The sequence below is a fragment of the Vigna unguiculata genome, chromosome 9, assembly GCF_037176805.1.
Source record: "Vigna unguiculata cultivar grain cowpea cultivar isolate G323 ecotype 2 chromosome 9, ASM3717680v1, whole genome shotgun sequence".
In the NCBI taxonomy this organism is placed as follows: Eukaryota; Viridiplantae; Streptophyta; class Magnoliopsida; order Fabales; family Fabaceae; genus Vigna; species Vigna unguiculata.
Window position 1 is genome coordinate 36725797 of NC_140800.1, and position 15225 is coordinate 36741021.

The 15225-nt window shown below is 28.6% G+C and overlaps 1 protein-coding gene across 6 annotated transcripts; it reads right to left on the bottom strand.

The window, feature by feature from the left end:
* Nucleotides 1–2040: 2040 nt before the first annotated feature.
* On the bottom strand, nucleotides 2041–8057 carry LOC114162587 (uncharacterized). 6 transcript variants are annotated; one of them, XM_085666282.1, is made up of 3 exons: nucleotides 7955–8024; nucleotides 5515–5586; nucleotides 2041–3489 (listed from the first exon to the last, which is right to left on the bottom strand). In XM_085666282.1, exons 1-3 carry the CDS (start codon nucleotides 7994–7996, stop codon nucleotides 2350–2352), a joined length of 1254 nt encoding a protein of 417 aa, XP_085522408.1. In that variant the 5' UTR covers nucleotides 7997–8024; the 3' UTR covers nucleotides 2041–2349. The 6 variants fall into 6 exon arrangements, 5 of the variants coding, with proteins under 5 accessions (XP_085522408.1, XP_027902319.2, XP_085522409.1 ...); XM_028046518.2 differs by having other exon boundaries at nucleotides 5515–5592; XM_085666283.1 differs by lacking the exon at nucleotides 5515–5586 and having other exon boundaries at nucleotides 7955–8057.
* Nucleotides 8058–15225: the final 7168 nt, after the last annotated feature.

Consider the following 15225-nt stretch of genomic DNA (forward strand, 5'->3'; position numbering starts at 1 on the left):
AAACCATATAATTATATAAATAAATAAATAGGATCAATACTTAATTAAAATAAATATAAATAAACAAAAAAGAGCAATACGTAACTGGTGATAAATATAAATAAGTAAACGAGAGTAAATATAAATTGAATAAATAGGACCGATGCATAACTAGAGATGGAGATGAATATAAATAAATAAATAGGAACAAGATCTAAATATAGATTAGAATGAGATTAGGAACACCTCACTTAAAAGTAAATATAAAAATAATTATGAGGACATAAGAAAAAATAAAAGTCAAAAAATAAAATGATAAAGGTCTCCTCCATTTACCTCAAAGATTGAAAAAGATAAATGCACCTTTCTCCTTGATATATACTCGTTAGCACTTTGTTTTTTTTAACTATGCCTTTATTGTTTTTATTGTTCAATTCTTTATATCGTTTCCTTTCACTCTCACTATCTTTTTATTTATTTATTTATTTATTTTAGCTATTTTGAATCTTTGCTATTTATACACATCTAAATCTATACATGCATATATAAATACACTTTTATATTCAATTTTTTTAGATTTTGGTTAGATTTGGTTTATCTCTATTCTGAATTTTTATCCAAAACTCTTAAACATTTAATATATTGACGCTTTGTATTTAAGTTTTATCCGTATGTAATTAAGCTAACCGGTAAAAGCTATTATTATATTACCGACATCCTTACGTATCGAAAAAGAATAAAAACTAACAAGAATTATTTATTTAATTATATATATATATATATATATATAAAATATGTATGTTAAGTTAATAAATATCTAAAAGCTAAAACCTAAAAAGAAATAAACTTTTAGGTTTTAGTTTCTATATATTTATAAGTGTTTATAGTTTAATATATATTTATAAATTTTATCAAATAACTAAAAAATTATTTTAATTTAATTATTTTATTCTTCGATTTATATTTTTATTATTTTATTTAAATATTTGTTATCATTATTATAGCAGTACTTATTAATTATTATTATTTTCTTTTCTTTTCTTCTTTTTTTTTTATGATTGTCATTATTTCTAATAAAATAAAATATTTATAAATAATGAGATATTAATAAATTGTATATTATTACATTAAAAAATTTATGCATGTTATAAAAGGAATTAAAATGAAAAGTGAAAAAAAGGAAATTATGTATTTTTTTAAAAAAAAAAAGAAAAAATTTATAATTTTTGAGTAAAGACAAAACTAACTTTATTATAATAATAATTTAAATATAAAAATATACTAATATTACTTTAAATAATGGGGATAGATTGTAATTGGAAAAACATACTCATTTGAATTTTTTCACTTGAATCTTAAATAAAAATATAACAATAAAAAGTAATAATACATTAATACAATACAATAATGATATGTGATATATATATATATATATATATATATATATATATATATATATATATATTAAAAAAATTAAAAAATATATAAAATTTTTAAAAATATGATAAATATATAATTATTGTTGTGAATTAAAATTAAAATTATATATATATATATATTAAAATTGTTATTATAAAAAGTTATAAGTTATTATCATCATAAAAATATTACTAATTTATAAATTAAATATTTTATTAATAAATATTAGACACATATACATCATAAATAAAAATAATAAATCACACTCATTTATCTATACTTATTTTGAAATCCATAAGAATATCCTAATTTTTACTCAAAAAAAAAATTGTGTACATTTTCACGTAAAGAAACTTGTGTGAACCTTTATGTAATAGCCAACATCGCTTAAAATTATTATTGTAAAATACACGTATAATTAATTATATAATTAATAATATATGGTGTTATTTTAACATAATCAATTATGCATTCCAACGGTAGAAATTGACCAAAACATTCCTCTAAATATCAATTTGACTTTTCTTCATCTTTTCTCACCAATTCAACAACGAATTTTTCTTTCAAATCTATCATTCAAAATCGATTCAATTCAAATCCGAAATTTCCATTATAATCCATTCCAATTAAGAGCACATCATATCCAAACAAGGGCTCAGGAACTATAAATACTTGATTAGAGGAATGCATATTTTATTGTTTCTAAATTACTTTCAGTACATCAATTTGAGACAATGGAAAGTTTTACAAACCAGGTAATATGACACCAAATATTGAGATTCAAACTAGTAAGGAGACTAAGGACATTAGGAGTACAATCAAGAATTATTTTTTTGGAAATTAAAAAACAACAGCATATTTTCCATCACAGGAATCTTGAGAAGAAGAACGTGCAATCAAGAAGTTGGTAATGGCTAGAAAAAGTAGAACATCTTGATCAAGCATTTGAAATCATTTTCTTAGCTTCTCCTTCATCCTCTGAACCGCGACCCTAAGAGTTTCATCATCCTTGCAGAAAACAAATCTGACTAGGTTCTTTCCCTCTTCTGGGTTCAAGCAAAACACACTGCAAGGAATTGCCAGCACCCCCACCTCCTTAAGCAGATATTCACAAAATGCAACATCATTTTCGAATCCAAAAGGGGTATGATCTGCTAAAACAAAGAATGTTCCATCTGGTGGGAATACCTTAAACCCAACGGCCTTTAATCCTTCCACCAAAATAGCCCTCTTTGCCATATAATCCTTCTTCAGCTCCACATAGAAAGACTCCGGTGCCCTGAGAGCTATTGCAGCTGCACACTGCAAAGGAGTGGCGATTGAGAAAGTGATGAAAGAATGTGCCTGTCGCAGTCCCCATGTCAGGTGTGCGGGTGCTATGGCCCAACCAATCTTCCATCCTGTTATGCTAAATGTCTTTGCCAATGAGTTCATTGTCACGGTCCTTTCAAACATTCCAGGCAAAGAAGCTATTGAAATGTGCTCCATATCAAATGCCAACTTATGATAAACTTCATCAGCAAAAACTAGAACATCATTCTCGATGCAAAGGGATGCAATGGCATTCAGCTCCTCCAGAGAGAACATCTTACCCGTAGGGTTGTGAGGAGTATTTATAACAATGGCACGTGTACTCCTTGACACAATGGACTTCAATTTTTCAATAGGGATAGCAAAATCTGGAGGTTGCAAAGGGATGCTGACTATTTTTGCACCAGCCATGGCTAAATTACCTTCATAACTATCATATAAAGGAGAAAACAGAATAACTTCATCACCGGGATTTATTAATCCCAGCACAGTTGAAGCAATTGCTTCTAAGCACCCATTTGTGACAGTAACTTCATTATCAGGGTCTATCACTAATCCAGTATCTATTCTAAATCTATTAGCAATAGCAATGTTCAAGTCCGGAACTCCAGAACCTCGTGCATACTGATTTTTCCCATCCTTTATTGCTTGAATTGCTGCTTCCTTTATAAACTCTGGACCATCAAAGTTGGGAAAGCCTCGTCCAAGGTTTATGACTCCATCTTTCAGGTTGTTAAATACTTTCCTGGATTTTTGGAACTTCTCTAAGCGCTTCGAAACCTGACAAGCAAAGAAAAAACCAAGATAAGACCAAAATGGTTGACTATTAATGCGAATGAACTGTGTAGGTTGATTTGACATAAGACCGTTAACGACTAATGGATTTTCCAATGAACAATAACACCAAGAAAAATATAGCTTTATTCAAAAGTTAGATCAAATTACACATGAGTTTTGGAAGAGACAAGATAAAAATAATAATAAAATATGTACCATTTTATTATTTTTATACTTGTTATTATCCAAAACTGGACCTAAATAACTAATGACAGCTTAAAAACTTTTACCCCAGGAAAATCATTTATTGATGAGAAGCAGATAAACTGCAGGTGCATCAACGACATCCAATGGGAAATAGAAAAGGAACAGTTTCACAGGGCACAGGCCATCAATACGAAAGCATTTGCAAAAGGATTTATAAATAGATATGGAGATAATCAAACTCGCCAGTTGACTCGCGAAGTCGTACGATTCTACGAGTTTTGTTCTTGTTCACGAGTTATCTAGTTCGCAAACTCGTTTTTTTGGTAGCCTCGGTGTAACTCGCTCAAATTCGGTTGACTCGCGAGTTGGAGATCGAGTCAGCGAGTCCGCAAATGGACACAACAATGATGTCAAATTGTCATCGTAGTCTCTGTTTTGAAAAACCAACTCAAAATCCCAAAAATCTAAATCGAAAACCCAAATTAAAACCCTGAAAACCCAAATCGACGACCCAAATTGCAAACCTGCAACTCCATTTTCGCGTTTCTTCTCCGTGTATATTCTCCGTCGTCGCGTTCTCACCGTGCCTAGCGTCGTCTCGCTCGGCCGTGCCTACACCCGGTCTTCCTTCTATTCTTCTCTCGTTTTGTATTGGACTGCGTTAATTTAATTTGGGGTTTAACTTTATTTTGAGAGTGGGGCTTCAATTTCAGATTCAAGAGTGTTTTATGATGTGACCCCATTCCCCACCAAAGAAGGAGATGAAAAAACTCTGTATCAGATGGGGTCGCACATCATCCAGTTTGAGAAAGTTCTCAGTTGGTTGTCGGGTTGATGGTCGCTTCATACTTTTCAAAACTTGGCATCTTTCACTGGGTAACGGGGTTTCCGAAATCATAAGGGTGAAGTAAAATTCTCCATCTGTGTGGATTGTCATCCTATAGGGGTGAGCTCCCCTGCTTGTCCCTGAACTTTTCATTGTCGTGTGGGTGGGTTCGTCTTTCGTTCGTTCAGGCCTTCCCGCTCGGGAAGGCGAGGTAGTTCTTCCTCCATGACCGATTCTACTCGATTCTGCCTCGGGGGTTGGGGATTGTTGGGGTAGAAGGTACATACTCCGCTTTCTCCTTATCTCGTCTTATGGTCGCATTCTCTTTTCTTGGGATTCGAATGTGTGCCTCGTAGTTCTGTATGCTCCCTTGGTATTTCACATTTTTAATCTTAATTATTGATGGAGCTATTTATCTTTTATGTTGTTGGCCGTTACATGCCAAAGGTCGTTGTTTGACACCTATTTACGTATATCTAACTTTGCAACTTGAATATCCGGTGAACCGTTCGTGCAACACTACTAAGGTAGGCAGTTGGTAGCTTGTTAATACATATTTTTATGATCTCCGTTATGATTGATACATCCGAGGGAAGTTGACTGCTCCACGAAGAACAAGATGTGTTTTATAAATTCGTATCTCTACTATGTGTACGCTTGACAAGGTGGTCGCCGATCAACACCACATATGTATGCTTAGATGTTGACGTGATTAAGCAAATTACTTTGAATGCCGATCAACTAACCTACTGGGCCATTCGATACAAGATGATTGGATAAAGGAGACTTATAAATATGATAATATATACTTGTGTTTTTTAGTTAGTTATTTTCTTATAACTTTAAAAGATAATATTTTGATGGTGTATTATGTGAACTTATTTATTTTAATGTTGTGAAATTAGTATCATCAATATTTACTATTTTCTTTTTCAATTTTCATATATGAAATAAATTCTTACTTATTAAGTTTACAAGAGAATAATGCAACTCACCTGCAAAGGATGATGCTTTTTCTGGATGGTGGTCTCATTTTCAGTGAAACCGGTGAATCCTTCGAGATTACTCTGTAGCTTTTGCGGTGCACACAAGAGTTAGAACCTCCAAGTATTGTTATTTTATAAATTTAATAAGTATTAATTTCTAGAAAAATTAACTGTTAGTTCCATAATATAGTGTCATGCACGGGCGGAACATTACACTGACAGAGGAGCGAACTCTCAAAATTTTTGGAATTTATTTTTATATATATTTTTATAAATTATAATTATATATTATTTATATTAAGTTTATATTATGGAAATATTGATTTATAAAACAATTAGGGTTTTGTTTTGACCATAAGATTTTCACCATGTAAATTATTATGAAAGTGTGTGAGGAAAAAAAATACAAAGAGATAAATTTGTTAAAGTTTTGAATTTGAATTTATACAGTGTTGCTTATTTAATTAGAATGGTATGAGTTTTGTTATATTTTGCAATGCGATAAGTGTGATTTGTGAATATAAATTTTATCTTTTTCTAAATAGGTGAGAGGTGATAAATTTATATTAGAAAAATTATGATAAAGAATAAAAGAATTGATTCATTTTTTGAAGGAATAAGGTTTGTGATAAAGATGAAAATAATGCATCTATGTTAGCTAAACTTTAGAAATTTTATGAGAACCAAGAATTCAAGACAATGAAAAAAAAATCTTTAAAATCCTAGATTTAAAAATTTATTAGAACGCGATCCGGGAAAAGCGTCATTATATTTGACAATACCCACCAAATTAAATTGATAAGGTAAGAAGAGCTTATCTAAAATGGTAGTCATGATTTGCTATCAAAATATAATAGCGAATGATGATCATATTTTTTTGAATTAATATGTGTGTTTGTTTTAAGTAAAGAAAATAAAAAGAGAAAATAAAGAGTTTTTTTAACTAAAAAAAATTATATATAAAAAATCTAATTTGACATCCCTACATATTTTGTTTAAATTTTGCTACTAGTGTCATGTCAATTATTTTTGCTTACTTAATAGAAAAAAAAAACTTATATTTATTTTAATCTTGTTTGTCTTAATGTGTAAACAATAACATTTTTATCATAACAATCGATTTTTTTCTTTACTACCAATACAAATAACATAAATGACTTAATATATATCATCCTTTCATACTTTATATTTATGTGAAATATGTTTCAACTTAAATTAAAATATCTTAATTCATTTACATAATCTGGAAATAATATTATTACGTACATAAAGTAAAATTTATCATGAGTCCAAAGCTTATTTAAGCCTTATAGTAACTTGTATATTTTGTATTATGTAATATGCATGTAATACAAGTGATTTAATGTATATCACTATTTAATATTCTAGGTATTATAAAAGACTTAATTCAAAAAAATTAATTTATTAAATACTAAATTTTAAAATAAAATAAAAAAGTAGCTGCTTAAAATAAAAACTAGAGAGCTAAATTTATATCCGTATAAATATCATATACAACAATTTGCTGATGATTGATCATGTTAAATATACGCAATCTTCACTCCAAAGCTATATATTTTAGTTGGCTTGATTTTTGTAAAACCGAACAAACGTATTCCATCTAATATTCATATGACCAAAAATTCTGGTGATAATATATTTTCAGACCCAACAATTGTAAGAAAAAGAAAATTAAATAATTCAGATTAAAAAAAGCAACACTAAAAGCGGATAAAATTCTTCAAAATATTTAAAGAAGCTGAATAAAGGGCAAGAGTATTTACATTTTTTTTCTTATTATAAGAGTTGCTTTTCAATTATTGACCGTCAAATCGATTAATATATGATGAAAAACAACAGAAAATCATTATAGAAAAATAAAAAGGGAATTTTAGATGTCACTACAATTTAATAAGACTATTTGGTGTATAAGAAATTTGGATAATTGTGTACTGTAATTTTTGTCTGAAAAATAATATAAACTTTTTTACCATTTTTATAAAAAAAAAGTGTGATGATATATATATATATATATATATATATATATATATATATATATATATTCCCAACTACATTAAATTTAGTGTTTATCTATTTAGATTTTATGTTTTTATTTTACTATTCGTTTGAGGTACTTCGTTACGAAAAAAAAGAAAAATGTAAAATATATATTTTGGAAACATACCGACATTATTCACACCATGAAATTATAGACATAAAGAAAACCTAGGAAGCAATGTGTTGTTTATGTCTGTGTTTAATGGGGTTTTTTCAATTATCTTTCCCTAAAATGTGAGTATTATTTAAGATGAAAATATATGTAACAAAATTATTTACAAGAAAGAAAATAAAAGAAATGTTTTGGACATTAAAAATGATCGAACAGAGATAAAAGAATAAGTAGTGTAACAACCTAACAGAAAACAGTTATAAAAGTAGTTAGAAAAACCTGGAGAGGGTGAGTGGAAACAGTGTTGTTGGTTGGAGACATGGAGCAGTGAAAGAAGGGAAGGGAGAGTTGAGAGTGGTAGCGATTGTGGAACTCACTCATCTCAATACCTTTATATAACTTGAAGGAGACGTGAATCTCATGATTTTACGTGTACTACACCCATGTATATCCATTTTTCGTTTTTCTTCTGACTTTAGGGATACATGTTATTGGCATGCCATTATTTAAATAAATGTATTTTTGTTTAACAAGTGATACAAAATCACGTGGTGATTTTCCAACTATTTTGTGATTCACGTGGTACGTGCATTAATGGAAGAACAAGGGACTAGTGATTATGCTTTGGAGAATGTTTTCTTCTCATACAATTTGGTGTTGTCTTTGAAGTTCCATTGCTGCACTATTTATTATCTTGTCTCTTTTTATATCCCATTAAAAACATTAGATCTTGTAAAAAACAACTTTAAAGATTTCACAATCCTTGAAATATGATTCTGTCTCTTAACTTTTTTTCAAAAAATCTTATTGAAAAAGGAACGGTTTATTACTTGAATATGCAGAAATGTTTTTCTTTTGTCTAATATAATTTATTGTAGACAGGTTTGATTAAGGGAAAGAATATGCAATCACTCTTCTTCGGTTGGATTAAATATTTTTTTTCTTCAAGTTTTAATGAAATTTGGAATTAATACCTCTTTAAAATTTTAGATCAATTTAGTTTTTCAAGCATAAATTTAGTCTTTTTAATCAAATTTTGTTAAGTTTATTTAACGTTTCAAGCGTGTTTTATGATAATATTTGAGTTAACATTGAAGCGATGTGTTTAAAACATTAGATAAATTTAACAAAAATTTGGTTAAAAAGACTAAATTCACGCATTTCTCATATCTAAAGATAAAGAACTAAATTAGTCTAAAGTTTCAAGGAATGACTAATTTCAAATTTTATTAAAACTTGGGACAAAAATATATTTAACCTTTTCTTTTCTATTATATATGTTTAGGTAATGTATGTAAGACCCACTTTTTCTAGTCTTATGTTAAAGGGCATGACCTTAACTTTTTGGCCTAAGGGCAGGCTCATAAGGTGCTTAAAATCCCTAAATTAGCCTTAACCCTCTCATCTGCCCATTTTTAGAAAACAACTCTTTTCGTCGCAAGCTCTGCTAGGGTTTGGTCTCTACTCTATGTCAAGTTAGGTTAACTTTGTTTCCCCTTTCACCTCTCAAATCTGCTCCCGGAGCTGTAATGCTCGTTGACTTAGGTGTCATTGTCTTTGGCTAGCATTTTTTAGGTAAGAGAAGCTAGGGTTCCTTGTATTTTCTGAATGTATGTCTATTTTTGGCTTTGCTTTGTGTTCGTATGGCTTGTGTGTTACTGTGGTTATATGGAATGCCTTGTTATGCTATTTGGGTTTGCATGTATGGCCGATGCAGGTGAGAACAGTGGCGAGAACTGGTACTCTCACCTAGGTGAGAATAGCATAAATTGGCTCAGGTTCCTGCTCGAGCTCATGGTGAGAGAGGCTCACCTAAGTGAGAACTCATGGGAACCTGATGTGTTTCGCTTCAGTGGTGGCTTAGGCGAGAGGTCTCTCTTTTGGGCGAAGGGCAGTCTTACTCAGGCGAGGAGATCTCACCCAAGCGAGAATGTGAAACCTGCAGTGCTTTCTAAAGGCAGTCTCGCCTAAGTGAGAGCCTGTAGCTTAAACGAAAAGCCTCTTTTGCCTGAGCGAGGGCCATGGCTTGAGCGAGACTGTTGCATGCTCTAATGTTATTTTCTTCCTTGTTTTTTATGATTGGTTGCATGACTGAGTGGTTTCCCAAATTGAAGTATGAACCATATGAATATGTATGCATTATCCATTGGTATGGGCTGGAATGGATAAGATAGTATGATTATACGTATGACCCACGATTGGAGGGTTGGTTATAAATTGGTATGAGATTAGTATGCACGATAATCCTAGGTTTGGTTAGTGAGACATGATTTTGGTATGGTCATGATGTAATTCTACAAAGGTTTCGTGGTGGTGCCTCATGGTCAAGACGTAATTCCACGAGGGTTTCGTGGTGGTGTCTCATGGTCAGGACGTAATTCCAACAAAGTTGCGTGGTGGTGTCTCATGGTCAAGACATAATTCCACAAAGGTTTCGTGGTGGTGTCTCATGGTCAGGACGTAATTTCACGAAGATTTCGTGGTGGTGCCTCATGGTTAAGGCGTAATTCCACGTTTCGTGGTGGCGCCTCATTATATAATTTAGTAAGGATTCAAGTAAGGATTGCATCCTGAAACTCTAAAGAGTCAGTGAGTCTCACGTAGAACGTACTGACTCATGTGGTGAGAGTAGCAGGAGACCCTAGTTTTTGGCCGGATAATGGCCTTAGATGTTTGAAGGCTAACCTTGTGAGTGGTAGGGTGAAACCCATTAGCAACTGTTCTACAGAGCAGTAGAGGTCACCACAAGTGCTCCGACTAATTATATGTATCCGGATAATTGAGTCTTAGAGTCTTAAATTGTCTGCTATCACATGTTTGGGCGATTTATGTATCTTTGGCTTTTAAATGGTATGCTCAATTGTATGATAAAACTTTTTTACTCTAACTTACACTTTTTGTTTGCTTGTGTGTCTCGTGTGTGGTTTTTTCCTTTTGCGATGATTATCAATTAATTGATGTGAGCAGATGTGGGAACTTTGGGTGATCATAGTGACGACAGGGATGCTCTAGCTTAGTTGGACGTGGTTTAGTGTTGGGCCGCTGTTGAGCCCACATTGAAGAGTTATTATTATATTGTAATCCCTTGCTCATGAGCAAGCTTTGGTCAACTGTTGAATCTTTATGTTTTGTCAAAGGTACCGTGGTGTACCTTAATTTTTCTTTATTGAATATTTGGATGACTGAGAAATCCTTATACTTTAAGTCTCGTATCCTTGGATATTATAACATGTATAATGTTTTATTTGAATATATTTATCTATTAAAATGTGCTTTTCTTATATTTTACATCTTATTTTTTATTTTATATATTAATTTTAGATTATGTTTACATAATTCTTTTAAATACACCGACTTTCTAATTTATTTAAATTCTACACAAACTTTTATTTTTATTTTATATCACGTGTACTCGTTGTCGGTAATAATAAAAGAATAAAAATATATTAAACAAAACTTAAGAAATGTCCGGTACGTTTTTATAAAAAATATTATCGGTTAAAGAAATTAGAATTTTTTATTGAAAAATATAGTTATTTATTTTGTGATTCCAATGTCGCTCTAACCATGGAAAATCTGTTTAGTTAAGAAACTACATGGCGAAATACTTTTATGGAAAATCTCGTAAATTTCAAAACTTTTAAATTTGTCGTCCATAAACATGTAATGTTGAATTGAGACAGGCATAAATTGAAATACCTAATCATTTCAATGATGTAATTAACCGTTAATGAAATATGTAGAATATAATTAAATATCTTATAAATTAATTATTTTAACAAATCCAATAATAATAATCTAAAAATAAAGCATATAACTAGATTATCTTATATTATATCTCTAATGTATTATTTAGCTATAACACATAAGATTTATGTGATTATATTACTATTAAAATGACGATTAGGTTACAAAAAATTTCTGTCAGTTTTTTTATTTTGCAATATATAGACTTTAACTTACTTTCTCGGTATCTATAACTACTTTTCAATCTTATTTATTTACTGGCTTAAATTTTAGAGCTTCATTCATATATAGATTTCGATTCAATTATATATTCACTTTATTAGTGTTGAGTTTTTTTTTCTTTTCGTGGTTCACAACTTAATTCATAAAAATCAAAGATTACACATTTATAATTGAGCCAAATACAATTTATTTTTGGTAGAAAGAATTAGTGATCGGAAACATAAAATAATATATACTGTTTCTACATTTTTTTAGAGCCAAAAAACCATTTCGCTAGAGCAGAAAAACAATTGACAAATATACGAGAGACAATAATTTTAAATGACTATTTAATTTAATGTATCTAAGGAAATGATATATTGATTTTGTTGCCAATAATATATAAATAATATTAATCTTAATTATTTATATTAATAATTTGAAAAAGTAGAATGCGACATAAGATTAAAAAAAATCATAAGTCAGTTATTCAATTTTTTATATTTAAATATATATTTGGTTCCTATTTCGTTGTTTTTATTTGATTTGATCTCATTTTTGTTTTCTGTCCAATTAGATTCTCATTTTTATTAAATTTTGATCAATTTAGTTATTTTTACTAAGGATGTTTAAATAGTTAACGTTTTTGAACAGTACATGTCATGTGTCATCTCCTAGCTTTTTTAAATTTTCTTTTAATTTTTTTAATTTTTTTAATTTCAAAAAAATTGTCCACGTGTTAAATTAGAATTGTGACATGTGTCAATGCTAGTGTCACGTGTCAGTTTGTAGTATTATTATCTTTTTTTATTCAATTTAGTCCCTATATTCGTTATTTTTATTCAATTTAGTCCTAATTTTTAGACATGTCAAAGTGGACCAACTCGGCTCACACGGGTTGGCTCACCACGAGCCGGGTTGAAAATGAGTGAACCCAACCCAGCTCACTTTCTGGTGTGTCAGAAATTCTGTAACCCGGCTCAACCCACCACGGGTTGGTGGGTTAAGTGGGTTGGCTCACCAACTCACCTAAAAAAAATATTTTTTTATTTTTTTTAGTATTCAAATGTTTAAATAAATTTTTAAGTAACCCATGAAATGACAATCATACTAAAATCAAGAACCAATATTTTGATCATGCTCACCGCCAATATATGAAGAATTATTTCCAATAAAGTATTCATTAGTCTAAGGAAGCATGGTTAATATTACAAATTTTCTGTCATGCTATTCAGCAAAATATAAATAAAAAAATTATATATTTTTTTCATGTTAATTTAGAAAAAATTGTTTATAAGACGGTTAATTGAGTACTTTATTATAAAGATTATAGTTAAAGATTAAAGTATCAACATATATATAACTTGACAATCAAATTAATTAAACATTTAAACTATTCAAATATAATTAAGCAACATTCTAGTATTTAAAAATATGAAATTGTGAACAAATATAATAAGAATAGTAAATAATTATTAAAAAAATTAAAAAAAAATTAAAAAAAAATTAAAAAAAATTGTAAAAAAATGTTGGTGGGTTAAGTGGGCCAACCCACCTTCAACTCGGCTCGAACCCGTTTAACCCGTGGGTTAAGTGAGCCGGGTTGAGTTCAACCCACTTTTGAAAAAGTTGAATTTTTCTCAACCCAACCCGGCTCGAACCGTTCGAGCCGGGTTGGCTCACGGGTTGAAACTCATTTTGACATCTCTACTAATTTTTGTTAAAATAAATCAATTTTGTCCCTTTCAAATTAACACCAAATTTAATATCTTTTTTATAAATTATATTAATATTTTTTCTAAAATGACATTTGAATTTACTATTTATTAAATTCAATTATAAAATATTAAATTTAATTATAAATTGAATAAAATTCTTATATTTAATTGCTAAATAGAATATAATTATTTAAAATATTCTTAGAATAAAATTATTAAATGTTTTTTCTAATATTTATATTGTAAAATACTTTTAAAATTGATATTTAAAAATATTTTAAATATTCAAAATATTTTAGAAAAGTAAACTAATATTTGTAAAATTAACATTTAAATATAAAATATTTTAGACTTTAATATCTAAAATGCAATAAAAATATTAAATATTTTAGATTTAAATGTCAATTTTACAAATGTTAATATATATTTTTAATATTTTAATAATTATATTTTAATAATATTTAAATAATTATATTTTATTTAACAATTGAATCTAATAATTATATTCAATTTATAAGGACTGATTTGAAAAAAAATAATGAATATGGAGATTAAATTGAATAAAAGGAAATAATATAATCCCAAACTGACACGTGACACTAGATTTGACATGTGATACAATTGTGACTTAACACGTGGATTATTTTTTTAAAATTAAAAAAATTTAAAAATATTTTTAAAAAAATTTAAAAAATTTAAAAATTAAAAAGAATTAAAAAAATTAAGAGATGACACGTGACATGTACTGTTAAGAAATGTTAACTATTTTAACACCGTTAGTAAAAATAACTAAATTGATCAAAATTTAACAAAAATAAGAATTTAATTAAACACAAAATAAAAAAAATCAAATTAAAAAAAACAACAAAATCAGAGAGAAAAATATATTTAAGATTATTTTTTTCTGTTGCTTTTGAAGCTTTTCATGTGTTTGGTGTGTTGCTGGTGACTTTAATGGCCTCGTAGGAATGTAGAGGTGACAATTGTCATGCAAACTGTCGGCAATGAATTACTGAGAATCAATCATTAAGTTACTGAAAGACAAATTGATCACTGTTCAAGCCTTATCTTTTGCCAGCAATAGGGATGAGAAAAAAAAAGTTAATATGTGACTGAATAAAAAAATCCAAAATAAAATTGAAAATACGGTTAAATTAAGCGAGCAATATTAAATAAATAAAATAAATAATTATAATCGGATTTGAATAATGAAATTATATTTTTATAAATAGTCCACTCAATCTAATTTTATATTTTAATATTTATAAAATTGTAAATATATTTAAATTTTAATATTTATTTTTAATGTGATATTGTTAAAAATTATTAATGAATTATATAAAATTAGTAATCATTTATATAAAATTATAATTCATTATAGTAATCATTATTAAAATTATATATGTAACTTTTTTAGTTAAATTTTGTTATATTTATATCATTTATTAAAAAATAAAAATATTTTTTTATTAAAAAATTTAATTTAGTATAAATTTGTATTCTGAAAAACTCGACCAAATTAATTGTAATCCGAATAACTTAAATCTGACTAATTTGATAAATTAAATGGTTAAATATAAATTTTAAAATATTAAATTTGGATTATATGGAATTGATGTTAACCTACTTTTGAGTTATTAAAATTTTATATACACAGTTTTATTAAAAAAGCTTTTATATACTTTATGACTCTTAAAATTACTCTATTTTAGTTTTTTTCTTACTATAAATTTTAGTGTGATTAACCGTCTAAAAATGATTTTGTTACATGACGAGTAGGGATGGCAACGGGGCGGGGCGGGTACGGGTATCATGATCCCATCCCCATCTCCATAATAAAAATTCATCCCCATCCCCATCCCCAAACCCAACGGGTATACAACT